The 26,410-nt window shown below is 43.2% G+C and overlaps 1 protein-coding gene across 1 annotated transcript in view; it reads left to right on the top strand.

The window, feature by feature from the left end:
• Positions 1-1,033: 1,033 nt before the first annotated feature.
• Positions 1,034-26,410, top strand: part of ANKRD60 (ankyrin repeat domain 60) — a 64,030-nt gene continuing 38,653 nt past the window's right edge. Inside the window, exons 1-2 of the mRNA XM_069651075.1 lie at positions 1,034-1,374; positions 3,493-3,623. Of these exons, the coding sequence (XP_069507176.1) occupies positions 1,122-1,374; positions 3,493-3,623 (384 nt within the window). The 5' untranslated portion in view covers positions 1,034-1,121. The remainder of the gene's footprint in view (positions 1,375-3,492; positions 3,624-26,410) is intronic.

Here is a 26,410-nt window from a genome sequence, read left to right on the forward strand (position 1 = left end):
GTGTGACCCTGGACAGCAAACTCAACTGGGAAAGCCACATCGAGAATACTCAGCAGAAGGCAACAGGAAAGATGGCAGCGCTGTACCCACTCCTGAAGAGCAAGTCCATGCCCCTCCGGACAAAGATCAACGTCTACAAGGCGATCATCAGACCAACCCTGACGTATGCCTCCCCAGCATGGATGACCTGCCATGAGCGACACCGGAAGAGTCTTCAGATAGTCCAGAACAAGGCCCTGCGGATATCTTCTGGAGCTCCAATCTTCACAAGGATAGCAGACCTTCACAGAGACCTGAACATCGAGATGTTGGACGAACATCTAGCGAAGCTGAGTAAGAACTTCTGCCAAGGACTGGATCAGAACCCGAACCCTCTGATCAGAAGACTCACTGCCACCACTGCAAGCCCCTTCGACCGCTACCTGCGGCCCTTCACTGCGAAGACCCTGTGAAACCAGCTCTACTGTGACAAGACCACACAGACCAAGAAGAAAACAAACCCACGACTACATACCCAACCCGAGAAGATGGAGTAATGAGGCTCAAGCCTCGGTATCCAAAAATCACCGCTGATGGATAAAAATCTATCAGCAAGAAGAACAAGCGCCGCGTCTTTTAGTCAGAGCAGAGCCAGGCCTCCTGATGCAAAGAACACTGCGCGCGCCTGTCAGTCTTTATGCGCTGCGCTTTGATGCCCAGCGCTCCATAACATGTATCATAGAACCACGGCAGGCACACAGAACTTCTAAGCACTTTTCTGTGTACGGTGTAGGAGCACGCATCACCCAAAGATGCCGCCGAGAATCCTATTAAAAAACGGATACCGAGTAAATTGTAGTCATTTGGTGATCACTCGGCCGAAACATATTAAACAATCCCATTATGGCAGCATTGTAGCGGTAAAGATCTTACGCCACTAAACCATTCCATGATGGCTGCTCCTTTCATTTTGGGCCGTCAGTCTCACGTCACTTTTAGGGAGGTGCTGCCATGGGCAGGCCAATCGTTCCCACTATATGGAGTGCAGGCGGGGGCTTCCTGCCGGGTTACCTAGCGACGCGTCCTTCGCCGAAAAGCAAAAGTCTGTGCCAAAGTCTCTGCTGTGTTGTGCCTCGGTGTCCATGGCGGGCCCCGCGAACCCGTCACCTGCTGGCAGGGTTCTGGCAAGCGGACACCGACCCCATGGGCTTCCCAAGCTGGCTTCCTGCCGCGGCGGACGGCAGTACAGCGTTGCCGTTCTGCTGGAAGCCAGCGGAGAGTTGTTCGCCGCCCCAGGTTGCAGCCCCCAGACCCGTCTCCGAGAGCTGAAGGAGCAGCTGGAAACCGTGGCAGGGGTCCCGGCCGAGCTGCAGCGGCTCAGTTATCTGGACGAAGGTGTGCGGAGGGTTTAGGAATTTCTTGCTGACGATGTAACGACTCCGAAAGCCGCACTGAAATAAATATATATATATATATATATATATATATATATTTAAAATTTATGAATGAACTTGTTTATTGGGGGAAAAGCAGTTTAGTAATTCTATGTTGAATTAATTTCCCATGGGCACTGTGCTCACAACACATATTGTGCTTATTAGCTCACTCATTATTCTGGCGCATATTGCCATTCTGCACACTTAGTCATTTTGCGTTTGCGCATACTCATACTGTGCACAAAGTAAATCTGGGCAATACATTGTTACCCACAGTTCAACTCGTCACTTGCCATATGCAACTGTAATCCAGTTCCTTTGTGCAGTGTGTCGTACTGCATACATAAGTCGTTCTGTGCATCGTTATACTGCACAATAAATAATTATGTGCAATGAGAAAATCGCAACAGTCTCACACGCCACACTTTGAAACATTCTGTGTAGTTATCCTTCCCACTGGCATTCCTAAGTACTATTTTGTTTGGCACACTTCAGACTTTGACAATGTAGCCTACCTATTCTGTGGCCGGTGAAACTGCACTGCTAGACAGCACACTAACTCCCAGTGAGCATTGACTCGCAGCACACTTAGCGATTTTGATTCTGAGGTGTATTTAAAGAGATGGAAAAAGGCTCTTCTTATTTGCTCCAATATTGATATGGAGCAAATTAGAAAAGTCTCCTTTCATCACAGAATGACACTTTAATTCTTTTTTTGCATATCGGGCACATGCTGCCCCACCGTCACATTGTTAATTTAACAGAATATGGTATTTTAAGAAAAGTGTTTCTCCTCTGTGGAACAACACTTTTCTGTTTGTGCATGCACCTCAGAATCTGGCCCTCTGTCTACTTACTCTACACTGTGTATTCACTGAGAGCACGTTTCTGAACTTTTGAGAAAAGTAGTGTGGAAAGCCAACATTCTCCGCTCCCAGTTTCCAGCACCACCATTCTGAGGTGGGTGTAAGGGCTGGAGGGGAGCAGGCATGCTATCCAGCAGCAAAAGCTGCTACAATATGCCGTTGTGGGTCCAGCATATGCACCAGGGTCGCTGTGAGGAGTCCTAAAATGTCTGCCACTTTTCTAATTGACTGAAGTGTCCTTGGGCTTTCAGTAAATCGGAAAAGTGGCGGTGCTGCCTGGGAAATGCCTTTTAATTATTAACCAAAAAAGTGCGCATTGTGTGTTAAATAAAGACCGATCACAGGTGCCACATTTAACTACTTTTCAATGAAATGCAAAAGTCGTGTTTTGCAGGGAGAGTGCCCTGGCAATGCTTTCACTGCATTAATAACGGTCATTAGGACCGTTGTTGTTAGGCCATAAATCAGGGTCACGTTGGAGCCGAGGCTTTCATGTCAGTGTACCAACCTCATCTCTATTATAGAATAAGGTGCTTTTAGGAAAAGCGTTCCTCCTCCTTGGAACAACAGTTTCTATTTTTACCAGACCAGGTCTTCTATGCGCAGAACATTTGTGTGTGTGCAAGAAGTGATTTAAATCACCAAGTCATGCATGCACTGTAATTCTTTGCCCGGCTGTTAATGCTTATTCTGTACACTCAGTCGCCTAAGCACCATGCCATGTTAGTGTGTTCAGCGTTTTACTGCTGTGTGTTATCACAGTCATTGCTAAATGTCCACAGCATGTAATCATGTGCACTGCTTACCACTCTACGGAACTTCAAGCTGCTGTCACCCCGTCCCTAACACAGTGGTCTGAAAGCATAGGCTCTCCAGATGTTTGGGACTACAACTCCCATGCACCCTAGCTAGCATAGTGAATGGCGAGAGATCATGGAAGTCTTGGAACCAAATATATGGCAGGCAGCAGGGCGCGCAGCCCCGCTCTGGTAGGGCAGCAGTTGGGTCCTGCAGAAAGGCCTTGGCATATACACACCATCAGGGCGATGACGTAAAGTGGCAGCACAAACGTGAAAACTACTGACTGATTACAAATAACCAGCCACTTCTGTAAACTCTGAAGTTACCTAGAAACACGTTGCAAGGAATGCATTTCGGTGTTGTGTCTGTGCAAGAGTTAAAACACTACCCTTTCACCTCTTTTCACCTAGGAGACATGCCCAACGAGTCCACGTTTACGTTCAATGGTATTGTTCCCGGGGGCACGATAACTCTGCGCGTCTGGTCCCAGGATGGCTGGAGGGATCTGGTGCAAGCGGCTGCAGACGGGGATCTCATGAAGGTGAGTATGACATCATCACATGAATAGCATTCTCCATCGCCCTGTGCAACAAGGGCCTTGCATCCTTTCACATGGTGGGGTTTTACATCACGTGGCGTTACTTTGGCATTGGGACATTGCTGTGTTCCCATCTGTTGGATAGATATCACTGGTGGGCCAAGTGGTATTTAAAAACGGTGCCATTCGCCATGTCCATGTCCTTTGGGCACTGAAGGCTGTGGCAGAGAGCCGAGGGTGTTTAGCTAGGGCATAGCTGCCCTGGATCTCTTAGGCTTTGCCGAATGTTTTATGCAAAATGGCAACTTTGCTGATTTTTTTTTTTCTTTTCTTCTGGCGAGTGGCAACTTTGTCAATTTTTATTTATTTATTTTGTTCATCCATTTTTTCCTCCTTTTTAAAACATTAAAAAAAAATGTTTGCCACAGAAAGCGGGGGGAGCTCCCCCGCAAGCCCTCCTTATATACCTTACCCATACTTATCATCAGTGTTAAAAAAAAGTTGACATTTGGCAAAAGTGAGCAACACCAGCTGCCATTAGCAAAGATTTCATATAGAATATGTTAGATGCACTCTAGATTCTGCGGATATTAGTTACATTTCTTCAAAAATAGTCGCCATCACTTATGGCGCTGGGGGAATTTAGGGGTCTAGCTACCCCTACAAACTAAGAAACCCAATTGATTTTGTTATTTATTACGCGCCTACACACAAGTGTTTCAAGGTGCAACAAGGCAAGGAAGTGGAACAAGGGAAGGTAAGACAAATGATCTTACTAGGCCTTGTGACATTCAGATCGTGCAAGTGCGCAACGCCAAGTGCAGGGGCAAGTGCAACCAGGGCAGCAGGCTCTGAGTTAAGTGCGAGGAAGGCTGGGACAACAAGATTCAATCCCAGCCAGGAAGTGCAAGGTATGCAGGTGGCAGTGTAAGGTAGGCCAGGTAGCAAGTGCAGGAGGATTGGTCGGGGGGGCGGGGGAGGGCATGGTGCCCTGTAAGACTCAGGGGGCACCAAGCAGCCAGTCTGCAGAGTAGGAGGAGCAGGAGCAAGGGTATGTTAGCAGGGGAGAGGGAGAGAGAAGGAAGAGGAGAAAAGGAGGGTCTTGAGCTTCCGGAATTTAAGGAGATCCGGCTCAACACGGAGAGATGCAGGTAAGTCCTTCCAGATTGAGGCTTCTGCAGACGAGAGAGATCTTGTCTCCATTAGATATGACACTTACCGGACCAGGAAAAAAGACCTTGTGGGACCTCCAATAACCTTAACACGCATTGCTATGAGTCTGATGCCAGCTCAGTCGGGAGACAAAGGCAACAGTTTTTCCTTCTGCAGTGTTGAACAGCAGTCTTTTTTACTATTTCTAGTAGTAATGTTCTGTGTAATCAAAAACGAACTTAGGCACATGTTCACACATTTAAAAGTAATTATCGGTTATGTAGGGTCTATGGAATGATCTATGGCTATTACAGTACATTGTGAAAGTTGCATTTCAAAATGCTTTGTAAATTCAATATAGTAACTTAAATGGTGCCAATAACTTTTAAAGTCTAAGAAAGGATTGCAATGTCGTTTTCTCATTCACAAATCATGTCACATCATACACTCACATTCTCACAAATCACTCAGACACACCCTAACGAGCATAGTGAAAAAGCCTCTGTACACCATAATACATTACACCATGTCTGTTAGTAATGCCACCTGTACAACCCGTAACTTTCTCAGAAGTTATTATTGTATATTGGAGATCCTAGTTCATCACGGTGCGTTTAACGCATGTTTTGAAATGCTGATGTCACCAAATCAAAATGTCTGTGAGTTGAGTTAATCAGCTATTCAAATCGGCCCTACATACCCAATAACAAAAGTGAATACATCTGTGCAAGTTAGTGTTTACACACAAAGGAACACACCCACCATCAATAATAGACATAGGAACAAAATAATTACTGCTTTGAAGGGGTACAAGGAACAGTAGTGGTTTAACCTCCTGCCTACTCAACCTACACTATTCCTAAACCAGCAGTGATGCCAATCAAAAAGGTGAAACGGGCACAGCCCGAAAGTTATCGCCATATCATCTAGAGATGGGGACAGGGGAATAGGGATAGGGCTTCCCGCTTGATTCCTTCTTGAAGTGGGGCAGGTGGACGAGCAGGTCGCGTGCCAGAGCTGATGCTACCCCAGAGGTGGAGTGGAGTGGGCGGGTCCACAGTCCCTGAACCTCCTTAATGTAAATTGATTGTTGACACAGGTACCATTGTCAATTCTCCCTAATGCAAGCACCTTCGATTCTGGCCCGAGTTCTCTTTACTGTCTTTCAGGATTACAGAAACCACAATGCAGTGCAGTAATGGGAGAGCCCAGCAGAGCACTGAAGAATGTTGATGACCCAGAGACAGACTCTGACGCTCCGGTACTGGTTAAACACAGAAAGTAACAGCATAACCCACTCTGGCTCAGAGTGAGCCAGACGCCGAAACCACCTTGAGTGATACCAACAACAGACTGCTCAAACTGCTGTGCATGGAAAGGGGGGGCAGGCTAAGAGGGGTTGATCTAACCTTGTGTTGTAATAGCCAAACCCCGGGGAGAAAACAGGTAGAGATTGGGCCATCGAGTCAGGTGGGATGTGGATCCATTAGGAAGGGGGAGAGGACAGAGACAGGAAAGAATGTGTATGAAAGTCCCAGAGACGCAAGACCGAGTGAAAAGTGTTTGTGTGAGGTCAAAAGCAGTGGAGCTGGACAGAGAGTCCAGACAGAGGATGGAAGGTGTAGTGGAGTGGTGGCGAGTCTGTGGAGGAGTTGATGAAAGGTGATGTTTTGTGTGTGCGAAATTGTGGTACCCAGTGCAGAGAGTGTAGCTGTGATTGTGAGAGCCTATCTGAGAGTGAGGGATAGTGGAGAAGGGGGTGAGAGGTAGAAAAGGGGGTAAGGTGAGAGTGTAGAGGGTGAAAGAGAGAGAGGTGAGAGTGAAAGAGAAGGGAGAGTAAGAGTAGGAGGGAGGGAGGAGTTGTTGAGAGAGAAAGGTTGGAGGCAGAAGTGAGTTGTTGGTGAAGTGGGTAAGTGGTAGAGATGGAATGGGAGGAGTATGAGAAGATCAGAGAAGGAAAAAGGTAGGAGGAGAGACGGAGAAGGTGGGACAGAAAGAGGAGAAAATGGGCAAAGGAGATGGGGGAGAGTAAGGAGACCCAAGATCAGGGAGAGGAGCAGGGAGAGTGAAAGAGGCAGAGAGTATAGGAGATTACTGGCACCATTTCAACATCATTGATTGCCTCTGTGTGGGAATATTATTACAGTAAGGAGCCTTTAGGAAGTCCTGGACGGAGCAAGATGGATAAGGTCTCAGCCTTTAGGTCCTCCCTTGATAGAGACGCTACTATAGATAGCAGGGATGACCGATCTCTAAAGTTGATTATAACCTTGGATGACTGGGAAGCCCGATTTAGAGTGGCGAGAGCCCACAGGAGGTTGAGGGACGAGTCAGAGAAACCCATTGACAAATCTATCTCCAGGCTCATGAAATCAATACTGAAGTCCTGTTAATAACAAACCCTTGAACCATCTTTCAGACTCTTGAGTCTTAAGGCCATCTGTGACCAGATATATCTGGCATGGAGGTCTTCTCCCAATGGTCACAAAGTTCTCTCCAGTCATGTGTTGGTCTCCTTTCAAATAACTCCTGGTTTGTAAACCTCTGTGTTTCATTATTTTAAATGAGTACTCAAGGGTTTGAAGATAGATGCCATTTGTGAGGCACTGTACAGTCCTGTGATCAGGTTTTCCTCCAGTGACAGTGTCTGCCTCTCAGACTTCTCCAGCAGTTACGGCCTCTGTTCCGCATTCTACACCTTTGATCCCACCGTGCGAGAACCAAGGGCTTCTATTTAATTGACTCAGTCACAGTGGTCCATACATCTGACTCTGAGGAGCCTGAGGATGATACCCCATCCTCTGTCAGTGCCTCGAATGATCGCCTGCAGGGTATTATGGGATTCATGTGGTTCCCTGTTGCAGATCACCCTCTTGTTGAGACATTTGTTGTTGGTTCCTGCCCGCTTCATAATTTTAGGGCTGGCCACAGGCATTTATATTCAGCCAAATATCTGTGTGTAGGCTAAGTAAATGTAGGCATTCCACACTCTTGTAAGGCCTTGATGAACCAGTTGGATGTCCGATATCAGCAGCCTCTAGCTAGACAGATTTGCATGGCCTCCCACTTTTTCCCTCTTATCCTCTTTGGTAACCATGCATTTGGGGAGGGGAAAAGAGCAATTGTCTCCATCTGCTATTAATTGAGGCAAGGAAGAGAAGTTTCTGCACACCATTGACAAGAGTTTATCATAATTCCTCTTCTGCCATTTTAGCTGGGTCCAAGCTACACTTAATGGAAGGACATGGTCGACTTTGGAGACTCTCTCCTTATGGAAATATTGGAGTGCTTCCAAAGCAGTCTGGTGCAAGCTAGGAAGCTGGTGATTGACATATTAATGAATTGATGAATATAGCTTTATTTCGGTATATAAACCATAAAAGCAGCAATGCATAAACTCACTCAATACAGTGTACAATTACTACATACAAAATTACAACATATTGCATGCAAACGTGGTGCATGGGAAGACAATTCCTATGATCTAGTGGATCTTGTGCCTGGGATTTTGGGCAACCCCTATATTTGATAACCAATACATTTACTAAAACCATATAAAAGCAGCAAATAACAATTTGCTACATAAAAAGTTTAAAATGTGTCCATCGGGCTTTTCTAAAATGTGACTGGAAAGGGTTGGCTTTTGAATAAGTTGCTCTGGCAGGCGACGCCTTACAATCCCGTGAATTAATGTCTGTTTTGGTTAATATTAGGAGGCCTTAACCTTATGGCCATCGAAATAACAAAAAAGATGTCGCAGCTCTCTGTATCTGGACGGTGATGAAGCCTAACCGTCCCTTGAACAGTGCAACATAAAAAAGACTCCAGGACTCAGTGCCATCCAGATTTGTGTGTTTTTAATTTTGATGAAAAATCACACATTAAGAAGAAGCCCATATACGATAACGCGTGTTTCGGCTCTCCGAGCCTTTTTCAAATCGGGGCCGTGGTTGCAAGAAACCTGTTCCAAAATGTGATCGCTAAAATCCTAAACCTTCTGATAGTAATAACAACTATACAACATTATAACATTATTTTGGAAGGTTATCAGGCAGATTGCCCAATGCTATACAACAGTCCTCCTTCTAAGCAACGCTCTGTGAACATACTTGGCAATGTGATGTCACATATTAGATCATCACATCTTCTACAAAATTCCAGAACCTCCATCGTCCTCCTAAAGCCTTGTGATCTAGATAGTGGCAGTAAATACATTACCCTAAGGTCTCTATACTTTGGACAAAACAACAAAAAGTCAAGTACAGATTTACTGTGGGTATCACAACACTGGCAGTCAGAGCAGCAGCCATTATTCCAGTTTTTCTCAAAGGAGGCCACGCGTAATGTTCCTGCTCTCAGGTCGAACAATAATGAGCGTGGAGGGCCCGGAGTGATGATATCCAAATATTGTTCCAAGCCAAATATGTTCTTTACCTGTTTGCACAAGATAACACCAGAATCTGCCTATAATGTTTTATGCAGGCAGCCTTAATGACTTCCTTGCTGTCAGGACTAATGCTTGATGGTCTCTCCAAAATGTCTCAAGACCCAAAATATTGACATATTGGAGAGCATTCTGCATCGTGTAAACATAATCTCATGGCAGTTGTATGGATGTAGACCTGGAAAGGCAGGCTTACCACATAAAACCTGCAGGAAGCCCAGAACAAGGGCTTTACCTTTGAAGGATGCAACCTCCACACCCCCTCCCACCCCCCATGGATGATTAGTTGACTTAAACAAAGACTATGACACAAACTGCAAAGTACACCATGAAGCAGCCTGCGAAGCCAGCTTGAACCTCCACCCCTCAAAGGTCTGACCAGCTTCACCCATTGGAGATGTCATGGCTTCCTTGAGTGGCCCAACATGAAGGATCATTCTGCCAGTGGTTCACAATGAAAATGGCAGAAGACTGGCAAGTTATTCCAAATGTAAGGGTTGATGGGCATGCAATTGCAGCTTACTCAACCTTTTGTGATGAATTGTGGGAATTCACCCCTTCTCCCCGAGGGGGAGCCCCCTCACCTGTGAGGCTACGGAGGTGAGCCGGCTTCGCAACACCCCCGCTAGGGGTCGAGTCAAATGGTACCTCCTAGGGAGAGACTTCCCACCCCCCCCTTTGGGGACAAGGGCTCCCATTGTTAAAGAGTCAATTTATTTTGGAAAATCTCCTGCTGCTAGCCTCCCTGGGAGGGAACCCATGATGTGCAAAAGACAGACAGAGATAACGACTAGCCGGGAGTATGTTGTTTCAATCACCCATCTTATAGATAACAAAAGAATATATCTGCTTTTCTTACTTTTTATACAACACTTGTAGTGTGCCAAAAATTACATAATGTTGTTATGCAGATACAGACCTTCTATTTTGATAGGCCAATTTACTTAAAGGTTAAATGTATCACATGGCTTCCATTGGACATAAACACTTCCAGAAACACATGATCATTTTCTGTCACAATTACCTAATTTTTTCTAACCATTATGATAGGTGTTTTACAAATTTCACTAAACCACAAGATATATTTCACAACCTTAAAACTAGAAAAAGCAGGTTTTGGAAATGACGCATGTTTCCAGGCTTCTAGCACATTCTTTCCAAGGTCATCTGGCCTTGCTTATCTGCTTCAGCTCACTGCCAAATTGTATTTATAAAAAACCTTTGACCATCACTGTTAAACTGTATATTCCTACCATTTTAAACTGCTGAATCAGCTGCATACTGGCTCCTGCCAAATGAACTCCCTTTTTGCGCACAGCACTATACTTTCTGTTTGCTCAACACTTCTAAATCTTCATGTAGCTTTGAGGCCTGTAGACATTTATAATACATGACGTGGCATTCATTTTGAAAGGAATGGATCCTTTTGCTGACCTACATTCTATATAAAAAATCTATATTCTGTGTTAATTATGTTGTGCGCAATGTAAGCGTTCATTCGTTTGTTATCCTAAATAAACGTGTGCAGTGTCACCTATTATCTAATGTACCTGCCTATAATAAGGGCAGCCTAGCGGCCTCAATGAACGAGGATAAGAAAGCAATTGAATTGGAAAAGGCACTAAACAACATTGCATTCCAAGTACTTAACTCAGAGCCTACTACTGATAAAGGGAATCAACCTGATTAGATACTCGCCTATAACATCGAGGCACACATAGGGAAAACCACACCCTGCATTTAGACTGACCATTTCAAGGTGTCTTTCTCCATGATGGTAAAAAACAACCAACCAAGAATTAATAATGCACATGTAAGAATCTTGAATAGAAATTGAAAGAAAATTACCCCTGCACAGATAGAAACCCGTTTTAAAACCATCCTAGAGGGAAGTCCGGTGGATGACTCATGTGATGGTATTATTGCCAAATATAATAACCACATACAAATATTATTAGAGCAAGAGGCTCCCATCAGGAACAAGTTGGTCAGAGTAAATAAAAATCATCAAAAATGGTTCCATTCCGAACTAGAGAAGCAGAGAAGGGAAAAAAGAAGGAAAGAGGTTACCTGGCAGAAAGCCCCAACAGAAATTAATAAGAACAACTGGAAAGAGATAGAAAGACATTACAAAAACTGCATCATTGAGGCAAAAAATAACTTTTTTAATGAGGCGATTTCTCAAGTTTCTAATTCATCTAGTAAATTATTCATCTTGAAATCAATCGAAAAACCCAAGGCACAATCTCCACCCATTGCCCCATCTCAGAAAGACTGTGATAAAGAGCAAGAATAAAATAACTAAGGCAGGAGAAACCATACAAAATGCGCAAATACGCAAATACTATCACAGTCTCAAACAAAGTCTTCCGCCTTGACAGAGTTAGCAGACACTCTGGATAAATTTGATTTCCAGCCGATTACTTTGTAAGAGATGTTAAAAATACTGACGCTCATGAAACCGACCTCTTGTGCAGAGAACATACTCCCTCCAAAGATCATCTTGGAAAATAGAGATTTTTGCACCATTACTTACGAGGATGGTGAAGGCCTCTTTTATAGAAGGAATAATTCCTGAGAAGCTCAAGACAGTCACGATCACCCCGCTGATATATAAACTAGTACAAGATCCAAAGGACGCCAGCAATTTGCGGCCGATAACGAATTGCAATTTCCTCCTCAAGATCATGAACAAGATTGCAACAGCCCAGTTCCAAAAATGTGTTGAAGCCAATGAAATTCTGCATAAGCAAGAATCCGGGTTCAGATCAGAACAGAAACGGCCATGATAGACCTGCAGACTCACATGCTGAACATCTGGGATGGAGGCAAAACAGGTGTATTGGTTCTGCGTGACCCAAGTGCTGCTTTTGACTTGCAAGACTTGCAAGATCAAAAGCAGCTACAGTGGGTCCTATAAAAGGTGTCAAACGGTTCTCCATAAGCTACCTAATGGCTGATCTCCTTCATTTCAGGCAGAAAATCCAGTCCACTGGGGAGATATATTCTCCCCTGAAGTGCCTATTGACTGTGGTGTCCCACAAGGCACTAGTCTCTCCCCGCTATTGTTCAAGAGAGAGCATAGGAGCATATTTTACCAATTACGCAGATGATGCCCATGTAGAGGTTGTACTAAGTGGGTGTTACATCCAGTACTGTGCCAAGCTGGGAGCCACTTATAACAATATTGAGGCATGGATGTTGAAGAACTGGATGTGCCTAAATGGGAAAAATACAGAGCTGATGATATTCGGCTCCACTCAAGCCAGAAATAAACTCAGCCATCAAAGACGCGTCATCCCAGTTAGAGAGGAAGTGAAAACACTAGGCATGACACTGGAAGCCTCTTTGGGAGTGAGGCACAGGTCATGTATCTGCAAAAAAAACTGTCAATACTACACACGCTTACTCTGGTCGATTAGACCATACCTAAGTGAAGAGAATACAGCAACAATTGCAAGAGCTATTATTTTATCCTGGCTGGATTACGGGAACACATTGATGCTAGGTTCTAGGAAAGGTTGTATGGACAAGTGCCAAACTAATCTAAACAATGCAGTTAGAATAATAAAAAAGAGGACTTGGAGAGAACACATTACAAAATATAGAATTGATCGCCACTTGCTCGCAGTGGAAGAAAGAATAATCTTTAAAAGCATGACACTGGCACACGAGTGCTTATTTGGACAGGTTGCTAGAAACCGCAACGAAAGGATCACTCTATACACACCTACAAGAGCCTTAAAATCATGGTCATGAATCAGATAAAAAGCACCCTGTTTAAATGCTCTCACGGCATGGGGGGAGCGTTCCCAGTCAGAGTAGCCCAAATTTGGAATAAACTCCCAAATGAGCTAAGACGGGAAAGAAATCATAACCGCTTCAGAAAAAAGCTGACTCACCTATTTAAGTGAACAAGCGATCAATAAAGTTTCTCTGCACAAATCTCAGTAGATGAAGTCTAGTCTAAATTGCCCTTTCATTGTTTGTCCTTGTCTAATTTTGTTTTTCTGTTGCACCCTCATGCCTGCTGGCTATGGCGCGGTACAAACCAATAAATGCGTCTGACTTTTACAATGTTGGACAGGAGGGCGGGGCACATGCACTTGAATTACATTTTCGCCTGTCTACTACCAGAGAGGGGATGATCTATTACTCTTCACCGTTCCATTGAGGAACACCCAAAAGGATATCCCAGTTTAAAACCCTTGGAAACATCATACCAAGATTTGTATACAGTGAGAACGGCCTTCTGTTACTGTCGGCGAGAAGCAGTGCATGTCCCTTTTTAAATGGAGAGTTTTTCATTTAACTGTGACAAAGAATCTGACCCAGAGAGCGAAAACGCAACGACCAGAGAGAGAGAGAGAGAGAGAGAGGGGAAGTGCTATGCCGATGTAGTATCAGAGAGGGGAGGAGACTCTGAGACAGAAAAAGCCTGCGGGTTTCGAACTGCTCACAGCCCCCAAACAGAACGCTGGACATGCCACATCCTGGGAACCAGAGAGAGAAAGAGAGGCAGCGAGTGGTGACATGACGACGGAAATCCTGTGGTGATGCTGAAACCACTATGCGGTTGAAACGGCCTACCGTCCTGACATCTAAAGAGTTGGAGGTCCGTCAAGGAGAGTATGGTGGAAGGCACATTGAAGGAGGCAAAGAAGCTGTGCAGTTGAGTGTACAGGAAACGCAGAATGAAAAGAGAACCCAGCAATGTTTTCCCTGACAGGTAAAGGGGAAAAAGGGAGACCCGGGAGGCAACTGCGCGATTGTTATGGGACTATTCATACTCGTCTCAGTCTAGTTAATGAAAGTGTAACTTGCAAAGCCAGAGAGCAGATTCGTCCTAGTCAAGAAATATATAACTTGGGAAGCCAGAGAATTGAAGGATGGGAGTGAGAGAAACAGGAGAACTCTAAATAAGAAAAGGGAGACAATAAGCACACGTGAAACGCCTGGAGAGAAAGTCAATGTGATTCATGTGTTTAAAGACAAAGACTATAATGAGTGAATATTATGGGTCCCATATAAAAGAAGAGCAACTAAAAAAAGAGTTGTAAAGGCTGGGCATCGCTACCCTGGAGAAGGGAAAATTACCCCTTTTATTATGAATGGAGAAAAGGGAGTAAGAAGCCCACACACAGTTAAGACGAAGCAAGATCCAAGTATAAAGTCAAAAAAGAAACAAAAGTCTAACAAGATTCTGAAAGAGTTACACAAACTGATTAAAGGAATGCTTTTTAAAGATCAGTTATTAAGGAGAATAAAGAAGAAGCTTGTCTGAAGCAAAGCCCAGGAGAAGGGAGTCATTCTCCTGCTTTTAGTTATTAAGAACAGTGGTAGGGGCAGTTAGGGTTAGTTTGGACTGTGGACAGATTCTTTTTGGACAATCCTAGATGACTGATGAGCACCTTCGTTTATTAAGTAGAAAAGATCGTTTATTAAGTAGGAAACACCCCAGTGTATATGGAGAGTTTGGCCTTATACTTCTTCTTTAATAAACACCATTCTGAAATGTCCTCAAAGAGTCTGTATCCGAAGGTGCCACATGATGACAGGATGTGGGATGTGTGAAGGAGGCTGACATTCTATAAGTATTTAGCAGAGCAAGAACCTATTTGAACCCAAAAGATAATATGTCTCCTCCTGGTAGATCAGTATGTACAAAGCAAGTGTTTATAATGTCTCTGGTGGGCTCACATCTGAGGCTCATCCAACGTTCACTAAATAACTCTGATCTTTTTCTTGGGGCTGCAGGTTTACTGAACCTCCTTCAGAGGGTCTGGTTGTTCCAGAATTATACTTGGACCAATGTTCCAGTGTCTGGCCAAGTCTCCTGATGTGGTCTAAATTGTTGAGAAAGTTGCTAAGTCTCCTGAGCACCCGTATATGCTCCCAGAGCTTCTGGACCAGAGAGGGCCATTGGTCGGGTCTTTTGTTCTCCCTGCTTCAGAGGCTTTGCACCCGAGCTTACCCTCACCTGGAATGACCCGATATATGCTTTCTGACCATCGTTGATACTGCACTGACTTGTTCCTCTGTCTGCGACTAATGTCTGCCCTGGACCAGTCTGGCCCACTGTAACCTGCTCATTGCGGGGAAGCGGTTCATCTGGTCTCTAATCTGCTCTTCAGGTTTGCTGTAATTATCACACCCTCTGGCTGGCACTTTGCTTTCTCGCCTGCATCCTAGGGGTTCAATGTGGTTGGCAATGCACATCTTCCATCTAGGAACTCACCTCACAGATGTCAACCCTCCTCCAATAAACAACTTCCCCTTGGATGGTACACCTCCTCGTCCAACACAACCTTCTAAAAATTCCACTTTTAGCCTCCTGCCTTCTCCGTATGCCTCTAGCTAAATACTCTCATTCAAACTTCTCTCTAGCTCCCACTCAAACACCTGATTCTTGGAGACTGTTGAGGGCTACCTTTATACCCATTCCCCTTCACCTGAGATGGATTATAGGGCAATTTGCGGCAGAAAAGTAGCGTGGGATGGATTGATTGTAAATTGGATTATGTGCTTACGGTCAAGTAGTCTGTGAGCATCTGGGTCTTATCTTATTTTAAGGCCAGCCAACAACCAATTCAGATTTCAAACTGTGGCTGACTGTCGGAGCTGCCATTCTCTTCCTCAGAAGCTGTGGTAGGTTTGGTTGTTTCTTTCCAGTGGTATCTTGTTTGTCAGCATGTGCAGTGGGAGGCAGTACCTTCTCGGAGCAACCGTTCTACTGTGGAAAGATTTTGGCACTTGACAAATGATGGTTTATGTCTCCCATGCAGTTCGATTTAATAGTCAGAAAATTGAGGTGATAAAATGTATCTGTGCGAGTTCTGCAGACCGCACTGGGAGTACCTTCATCCAGTCTTCATGATGTAACCGTATCTGCATCAGTCTCTCTAATATGAACGCAGTGTTTGGGTGTTTTCTCCAGCGTGGCTGCCGAAGAAATGAAAAAACTACTCATGACTTCAGATTTCTTTGGCGGTACCAACGGTGAATACATGTATCCAAGTTACCACCATGAATCATACTTGGGGTAACCTTGCTTTCTTACTATGTTTATTCATTTCAAGCCCTGTAGCATGGATCCTTTAAAGAGGCATGCCGCTTTCTGTTACCAGATGACAGACTTTGGGTGACCAAGGTACAACAGCTCTGAATTGGGGGAATCGCAGATGTTACCTGCCAGGTCCTTGGGCCGCCCCGCAGCCCCATAGATCGCAATGGGATTTTTGGGTGAATTCATGTGACAGTTTCCCAACTGACCATGGAAACACAGCAGGGCCGTGTGGGGATTTCTCATTTACCTTCTCTGGGTCCAGCATCCACCAGCTGTGCGTCATACCTGGACCATTTAATCTCGTTGCTGTCAGTAGGCAGGACAAATGAGGAATCCCATCACAGAGACGAAATTGCTCTTAACCTGAGGGTGTTGCAAACCATCACACAAGATCCTGCGGTGGTGGGATGATTTAGACGCCCAATGATTCTTCTCACCCTCAAGCCGCCTCTTTCTCAGACGATTCTCTTCTTCTCCTAGAGAAAATATTCAAATGACTATAGTAACAGACCCTTGATGATGCTCCAGGATACAGCCTAGTCCTCTTTGCCATGTTTTATACTGTGGAGGCAGAACTCATAACTATTCTCAGCCTCCCCCTCTCTGAGAAGATTATTACCCCAGCTCTTATCTGGTTCTCTCTGTTGCTGAGTAATTGTCTATTTGATGGAGATTTGTAGTATCTCCTCCTTTGCAGCTGGACCCTTTCCTGCCAATTCCTACAGTTTTCAGCAGGGGATTCCTAGCAAAAGCATCAAGTCCTACCTTTTGGGTTGATACTAGCACCCAGAGTTTGACCAAAGTTATGAATAATGTGGCAGAGTTTCTCCACCATTGAAGGGCATCCACATCCTCCCCAAACAGGATACAAACACATTCTAGCTACATTCTAAACAAATCCATATACATACAAAAGTTCTGATCATACCTCAACAAATGACTAACCCCTCCTCCACCTACCCCTTCTTGCAGCTCCTCTCTTCATTCCTTCCTATAGAGTCAACGTTAACAGTTTATAACATTTCTGGGTGCAGTGAACAATGGTTGCCCGTTATCCCAAACATACATATTCTTACATGTGGTGTATATATGCGCAGTGTGTATTTTATATTTTTTACTATTGTGTATTGGATTATACAATTAAACCTTTCATAATTAGAAAGACCATATTCTTGACTAAAATAGGTATCATGGAAAATGTACAATTTCATATCAATTTACAGATGATTTAAAAGTTTAATTGAAATAAAAATAAATATTTCCAACAAGAGTAAAAGTCCAATTAAATCGAATTGGAAATGTTCCAATTTAAATATCACAAGTAGCTAGGCCATGAGATTACTTGTGAAATGAGTATTCCAGTTCAGAAAATTAATGTATGTTTTACAATCTCAACACTCCAAATCTTCAATTGATTGTCATTAAAATTCTGAAACCATTATTGCATAATCTTTATATATAAAGCTGAATGTATGTTTGTGAGGATATCTAAATCCACACTGTTGAAACCACTGCTACCAAATGTTGCATAGATTCCTCATTTGTCTGGGATAAGATTGTGGTCTACGTTTGGATGCAAAAAATGTACTCCGTAGATACCCTAATTTACTAATGCTCACCCGATTCACTACAGTAGGTACTAGACGAAGGCAAAATTAGGAAAAGTGTCTGAAAAAAAATGTGCAATGTGTTGGTTATTCCTTTGAAATGCATTATTACTGTATACAGTTCGAAAGTGTTTTTATTAAAGCATTTTTAAAGGGAATAAAAAAATAAGAAAAGTTTAATTAATTTTTATCACACCCCTCCAAATGTGGGAAATGGCAAGGTTACAGTTTACTTAAGTTCATTCACAAGAAGAGGGCACAACCTTTCTTAGACATTTTCTCAAATGTGCTGAAGCCATTGAGTGACTTAAGCATGCCGCACAAAAAACGAACATCATTAGGAAAAAGTCTATATGATGCAAAGTGAAAATCAATATCAAGAGCTTCTGAAACACAGCAATAAACAGCAGCACGACTTGCCAACCAGAGGACAAGAGCAACTTTCTCCAGGGCAAATGAGATGCCAGAGCAAACTGGAGCAAGACTTGCCGACAAGAGGACAAGAGCCACATCCTCCAGGGTCCTCCAGACACCACTCGATCAGGACGGAGCAACGCTGGGTACCCCAGCTAGTTATATGAATAAACACGGATCCCTCCTTACCAAATAAAATAAAGACCATTTCAAAGTAATATCATGGAAAATGCTTTAAAAAAAAATGTACAGAAGGCTAAGATCAAGGAGACGTTGTCGCCGAACATCATCCTGGCCCAAGGGGCTTCCCCTACATCAACAATTCTACCGTTTCCCCACAATATATGACAAGTTTTTTTAATGTTTCAGTTTTTTGACTAGCACTGCACTAGCATCCGGTTCTTTTGTCTCTAGAAATTCCCAACCCAGGCTCTCCAGCGTGGGAAGTTGGTTAAGTTTGAATTTCAAGTACCATTTTCTCAATTTCTGACCGGGAAAGAGAGAGATGTATTTTGAAAGACTCTTTCTTTCTCGGATGACTTGCAAGTATTCTCTGTAGTGTGAAAACAATGGTATACTATCAACAGTCAAACACCAATCGCTCTGTGTTTTTTCTTAACCCTTGTGGGGTTTAGAGTATGTTCATTGGCATTGGTGTCCATCTCTTCTAAAAGCTTATTAAGTGGATGACCACATTTTGTTAGTGATTCTACTTTGTTCACGCTTACTTTTTTTGTAGATCTTGAAACAAACGTAAGGGAGGTGGAACATATGTTCTGGCGTACAGACTGAGCTTTTTCCATACCACAGTGGCTTGGAGCAAGATGAAGCCTAACTCATGCCGTACAATAGAATTTGGCACTGAATGTGCCAACCCAAGTAGCTCTTTCCACATCTTGCCTCGGGTGTGTTTTTAAAAAATTACCTATATCATGAAGGCCCACCTCTAGGCCACAGATAAGTGCTGCAGATGTCAGACTTGCTCTTGCCCTCGTAGTGTAGCTGAGGAGTTCTTCTTGCCAATCTACCAAACTGATTGAATAAGAAAACAACCAGAACAGTTGATTGGCCAAAAGATGGAAGACCAACGAAGAACCCGGAACAACAGAGGGCAGGATACTATAACAGGATGTCTCAGGAGCACAGGCGATGACCCCAGGTAACTGCAAGAAGAGCACCAGTAACCACCATGCAATTCGTAGCAGTACTTAGAATAGAACCAAATAAAATAAGACTAACCTGTATCTTGAAAACACCTTGGACTGAAGAACCGGGTTAGTAGTTTCTAGGAATGGGCAGAACAGCCAGTAGATCGTGGAAGCCAGATGCAAAGGTAAGAACAAATCCAAGAAATAAAAAGTTCCAAGACCTAACCCGATGGCACGCGGATGCCTAAAAGGTACACCAAGGCAGTCTCTAGTCCGTGTACCGAATAGTTCAAGGTCCCAAGAACAATCCAAGGTCAAGTACACTTCCAAAGTCTAAATGCCGTGAGTGGAGCGGAGTTCCAGGCGTTGAAGGTCAGTGGGGTTGAAGGAAAGGATTGGGAAGCAGTAGATCCTACAGTTCCATGCGGGCTCCGCTGCACCTTTGGCGGAACGAAGAAAGGCAAATCCAAAAAAAATAACGGTCCGAGGTCGTGAAGCGGTGCGGGCAGCAGCAGTACAAGAGGCAAGGCAGGGCAAATCCATAAAACGGTCAATGGTCGAAGAAACAAGGCGGTCAGCAGAGGCACAGGGGACTATGCAAAACAATATCAATGGAGGGCCGTGGTCGAAGAAGCCAGAAGATCCGTAGACAGACAAATTTCCAAGAACGAGGAAACAACAAGAGCCTAAGAATACAAGATTCAGAAGCGCCGACTCGGAGTAAAGGCGGAGCTTAAATAAGGTCACCTGATGTAAATGGCGCTCCTCAACGTGCTAGGCGAAACCAGGAAGTACAGGCAGGACGCCATCGTTTCCATGCCAACCTCCAAGATCCCGGCAGCTGAGACCTTAAAGGACCAGTAGCTACCGATCCTCTGTCTAAACGCGAGTCAGCACTCCCACGTTTAGACATAACTTGATCTGTACTACGCCCCAATACATTTGAACGTTGCCAATATCTAACAGTAGACCTTTAGTGCAGCAAAATGGAGTATTTACTGTAGGTTGAGTACATGTGTCTAAGCTGGGCCAGTAGGGGTACCATCCTTGCTTCTAAACTCTGTTGAATAGTGTTTAATGAGGAATTTTGTTGAATAGTAAATCCCAAATATTTGAAGAATTTAACTCTGTCAGATTTATGGTTACTTACAGCCCATTTCATAATCTTTGGTGAACGTCTATTAGAGAAAATTCCAATTTTTGACTTGGTGCTATTAACCAGGGGCTTATTATCAATTGTGTATAATGAAAAAATATGCAGTTTCATTTGAAGGCCAAATGGGGTTGGATCAAATAAGAGCAGGTCATCGGCAAAGGTGAGCCAATGAAGTTCAAGAACAACCAGTTTGACCGGAAGCACATTTGTGGATGCCCACGGATGTTCTATGTCTGATGGATATACATTTAAATAATATTGGAGCAAGGATGCAGCCCGGCCTTAAGACTAAGAAAGTTTCAATGGGACAGGTTAAGAAGCCATCAGATGTGTGCCTAATCCTAAATTTGGTGTCAAGTGAAGTAGGACAATTAACGGAATCAGTTAGCCCCAGGTTTCCAATTTCCACCACAATCTTTTGACTCTGTCAAATGCACTTGTCCTATTCTAGCTTGCAATATAAACGGGTGTGGATTTGGGTTGTCAGACCTGGCATTGAGATGAGCAAGAATTGTCCCATTTAAGGTAGTGTCCACACGTTTTCTGAACCCTAATTCATATTTCTTAATATTTTGGGAGTAGGTTTAGTTTCAAGACCAATTTATCCAACTCATTCAGTATTAGAGATGAAAATACCATGCCTGTATGGCTATTGGTCAGTAGTTTGATGGATCCATCCTGTTGCCCTTTTTATAAATAATTACTACTTCCATAAAAAAGTCTATGGAGGATTTTAGACCATAGTTCTGGCGCATATTTTAATGTGATGGGGCCAGATTATCTCGAGCTGGAGCTTTTGAGGCCTTCATTTTTAAAATCGCTTCCTGTATATATGTATTAGAAAACACTTGTAGCCAATTCACCCAGTGTGTAATCGTATTACTTCATTAATTCATATTACTGCACCCTCTGAAAACCTTTCACCAAATGTCTTTTACTGTTTTAATGAATTTAATAAGTTTAATCAACCTCCTATGTATTAACTACATCCTATCCCATACATAAGACACTATCAACATCTGAGGTGCTGATGCTTAAAGTGCTACAAAAATAGAGCAATCCATGACAATACTAACAATTAAACCAACTAGAATACACAATGCATAGAAGAAAACAAAATATGAAACATTTCATATTTCATCTGACCTATTTTGAAGAAAAATGTATTTCCAGAACAAACACTTCTAATTGTCTCATTACATCTTACCTCAAAAGAATACATATGCTTATTTAATTGCTTGATTATGTCTCATATATGACGGACTGACTGATAATATTAGAATGGCTGGTGTACAGTCTTAGCTGAGGCAGGTTTAATTCCTATTCTGAATACCCTACATGCACATGTTTCTTTCTAAATCTGCTCACATAGCATAGACTTTTATCAGGGGTTTTACACCATTTACATTCTATTAAAAAAAATTCTGTTCTGTTCTCACTATGTTTTCATGTGACAATGTTACGTCCCAACAATAAACATCAAATCTTCACATTAATGCACCTCTGAATTGAATAGAACATTTCTTTTGTTGGAAATCATTGTTTATTCTGTTGTTCAGCATTAATCCATCTTCCTTTTTTTTCTGTAAAAAAAAAAAAACAAACAAAAAAAAATGAACACTGCGTCATCCCTCTGATATAAGAGACTCATTTCTAGATATAAATCATATATTCAGATGAGGAACGATCCGGCTCTTATTGTCATTGCATTATTTCCTGTCTCCTTCTCACTCCCTCCAAACCTTGGAGATTTTACCACACTTCATGTAGCTGTTTTGTAAGGACAAAAAAAGGCAAAACCCCATGTCACCTACAGTATTCTACTTGCCATGGCAATAAACTGTGACAAACCTTTTTGGTGGGGTCTCCTTACCTGAATGTGTTTCTTTCAGGATGATGATTGTCTATGCTTCCCTTTATTTATCTATGTTTTCCTCATATCTATGATATGTTGAACACTATATCAAAACTCAACCGATGAGGTTATCAAGTAAAAGTCTTCACTAGCAAACTTTCTATCTGGGATGCACCACTTTCACTTCTTCAAGGTTTCGTGGGTCCCTTATGCTCAAGTTCCAAGTTTTATCGGACACGTAGTTCTCATGTCTTTTAGGACGCGTAGTTCTCATGTCTTGCAACGACAAATCGCTCAACTTGCTTTTAAAAACTACTTACAAAAGAGGAGTTTGAAAGGGCGTTTTTAAAGCAAACACATATGTAGAAAAAAAGGTCAATGACAGCAGAATAGAACAAATACAAAACATATTCCAAAAACACGTCTGCTCAAGGTGCCCATGGAACCCCAATTATATATTATAGTAGCCCCATATCTGCGTGCAACATTTCTGCTTAATACTAAGTGCCACATTGTTCAGATGTAATATTTCATTTAATACATTTGTATTAAGATTATTGAAATATGAACTGGATATAACATCCAGTAGTACAAAGCTCATGCATTACCAAAAGAAACATGGTTATGAGATCATGCCAACATAGCAATATGAGAGAATAAATTAACATAGTCATGTAATCACATGTAATATTTCAAGCAAGTGCTTCTTGATTCCTCTACAACTAAAATATCAGTATCCTGTCACCTTACATCTATTCTCCTATGAACTTTCATCTATTCATTCTCCGAACAATGCCCCACTCAATATTTACATTGAGCCCATTCTGATCACCACACGTTCTAAGAATCTTTTGTTCTAGTATTACTAGTTTCTCCTTATTCCGTATAGTGGCTGTGCCTTATACCTATATATATTATTTTCCACCCATGTTTTCCTTCTTTATGGCATCTCCAACCCCCTTGTTTCTCTCCAGTAATCATGTCATTAATGAAAGTATTGGCTCCAGGGCTTTTCTGTATTTCACTGCATATCCCATACTACAATAAACCATATAATCTAATAGCTTTACTCTGTCCATACCTTCCTCCTATGCCTGGAGTTCGGGAACCAACTCCTTTCCCCAGTGAACCACAATGTCTCTTTTGCCAAAGATATACCTTGTAGCAAGGAAAGGTTAAGGAGATCTTCTGACCATATTCCTAGCAAGGATCTGCTGCCACCTGCCATGAACACACCTTTGTCAATTTCCGGAGCATTTGAAGTCAAATCTGCAGACTTCTTTTCTGCAACCCCAAATGGTATGGAGAAAGTCCCATGCAGAGCCCCTACACTTGAGGCAGTGGCTATTCCCACTCCTCCCAATTTCACGCATTTGTTCCCTAGAGGAATGCGCTCTATGCAGAAACCACTATTGGGTAAGCTTGATTTACACTTTAGCTGCGATAGAGACTGTGAGGAAAAATCTGAGAGTACTTTGTGAAGAGTGGATGTTTGTCTTCTCATGATTCTCTCATCCAGAACATTTAGTTCTAACAGTGAGCTCAGGGGATAAATCAAGGTCCCCCCTCAATTGTGTTGTGCAGGCATGTCTTAGTTGTTTGAACTTGTTGAAGCCAACTTGTGACCAATCATAATCTATTTGAATTTCACAGAAACTTTTCATCACTCCTCCACTCCCCCCTTCAGGACGTTCCCTATGACTTTAATTCCTTTGCGGACCCATTACTGAAACCCTTTCAGTGTGATTATGTCTATTAGGGTTTTGTCCCCCCACCCACCTTTTCCCCACCCACCTTTTTTTACTCTTTCTATGGAAGCCATTTTTGTGACTCTCCATACTTTATTTTGGGAATCATACTTTACTATAACATTTTGGGGATCTACATTTTATTATTGCAGAACACAGGAATTTCTGTGCAGTGTTGCTGGGGAGCCCCTTGGGCTTCCCTTTTATTTTCTCTTGGGTTCCTTGTGTGAACTATTGTTCCCATGGGCAGAAGGGTACTTTTTATTCTTTCTACCATCCCTATTGTGAGATCAGCACTCCCTACCTTATGTGGAGAGCGGAGGTGTCACATATTATGCCCTTTGTCACTGGTTGCGTAACATTTCTGTTAGTGACAACCATATCTTTATGGCTGGTGGCAGTGGACGTGTTCAACCAGCTTTTATGTGATTTGTATGCGCAGGCTGTCAACCCAGCCGCGGTAATGCACAGAAGGGTCACCATCTAGAATGATGGCTGTATTCTTTATTTTTTTTTGTTGTTGCTATTTTTAGTGTGCTTGTCCTTTCTTGGTCCTTCTTCTGCTGTCCTGGGAGGGTGAGGTCCTTGTTTGATATGTCTTTGGCTCAAATCCTTTGTGTAGCCCACCGAGGCTCCAGACTGTTTGTGAAGACAGTAAATCAGAAAGGAGTCTGAAACTCTGCAGCCCTTTGTCTTTTGGTATGCCTGCCTGGATCCAGTCCTAACTGGGAGGCTGGTTCTCCTGCAAGGACAGCACCCCCAAAGTTTGAATGTAGCATGTGCGCTGATTCGCTGGATTCCTGGATAAATGGCCTGGAGATGGAAGCCAAAAATAAGTCGACCACTGGAGCTGAATCCAATGGGGAAGAAGAAAAGATGGCTGTGGCTGATTCCAGCGACCAGAGATGCCTGCTGTGTAACTGCTGCATGTGCTGACGCCTTCTTCCATGTGACAGAGGAGTCCTGAAGACTCTTAGTCTGGTGGGACCAATCAGTCTTAAGAAGACATGAATTTCGTGCCATCCCACGAGGAGCTGTGACCTTCCTGGGCTGCAAACCGCAAATACCCTGGGACCTCGAGGCTGAGTGCTGTGCATCGTCTTCCTGTGAACGAATCTCGCTGAAACTCGGTAGACTCCTGTTGGACCTCCAGAAGACAAATTACACTCCTTGAAGTCCCCTCACCAGAGTGCTAGACTGAGATGGTGAGGCAAATCTATCAGACGATGACCTTGCCACATCTGGCACCCTGAAAAGGGCACCAAATCCACAGAGGCACGAGAAGCACTGAAGACCCCTCTGCTGGGAGCCTTTCCTCTCAACTGCTGCAGCAATTCCCCATGCAGTGTCCTTTCTTTCATCACCACGACCAAGGAAACCAGAGACCGGGTTCTGTGCTGCTGCATCTTGAAGGTGTCCATCTGCAAGCTCTTCTTCACTGCTGAGGTACTGTGTGGCTTGAGGTAAATACTTACCTAAATTCTTTGTGCCACTCCTGTGTGGCTAGGGTGGTGATTTGTCTAGTTGGGAGTTTGCCCATACCGTCCGCCCAGGCATTCTACTCGAACGCATCTAGAGAACACTTCCACTAACTCTAACTTGTTTGATGAGAAATCCTTTGGAACTCTGACTTTTCTGCATTTGTGCCTCATCCTGAGCTGCCTACTGTTGGCACCTGGACCACCAGTGTACCCCTTCGGCCTCTGAGAACACTCATGCCCTAGATTAGGGAAGGACAGCTAAAGGTAAGACCTCGGTGAAGAAAATATAACAAGTGTTGCAAAGTACGTACTTGCTATGTGTTAGTGCCGCAACTGAATATTCCGGAAATAGAATAAGTTACACAAGTGTTACAAAGTTATTACTTACATATGAATTCTTACTGCCATTCTGAAAAGTATTACACAGTGATTTACTTACCTTTTGAATTGTGTTCAACTATTCTAGAAAGTAAAATTCTTGGTATAACTGTATTATTGCTCGAAACAGAATAAGTGTAACAGTTTAATGCCAATAGGGGTTGCTTGCCTTGACTTGCATACTGCCATATCTAAATGTGTAACACTGGATTTTACTCACCTTGTATTGTGTTGGTTTTTATATTGTGTTTATGACTTATAATAGTCCTTGCCTTTCTAAGGAATTCTCTTTGTTTATATATTTCAGTGCATTAGTCTTACTTTGGACCATATGTATGCTA

Source organism: Ambystoma mexicanum, chromosome 3p (assembly GCF_040938575.1).
Source record: "Ambystoma mexicanum isolate Mex_15411 chromosome 3p, UKY_AmexF1_1, whole genome shotgun sequence".
In the NCBI taxonomy this organism is placed as follows: Eukaryota; Metazoa; Chordata; class Amphibia; order Caudata; family Ambystomatidae; genus Ambystoma; species Ambystoma mexicanum.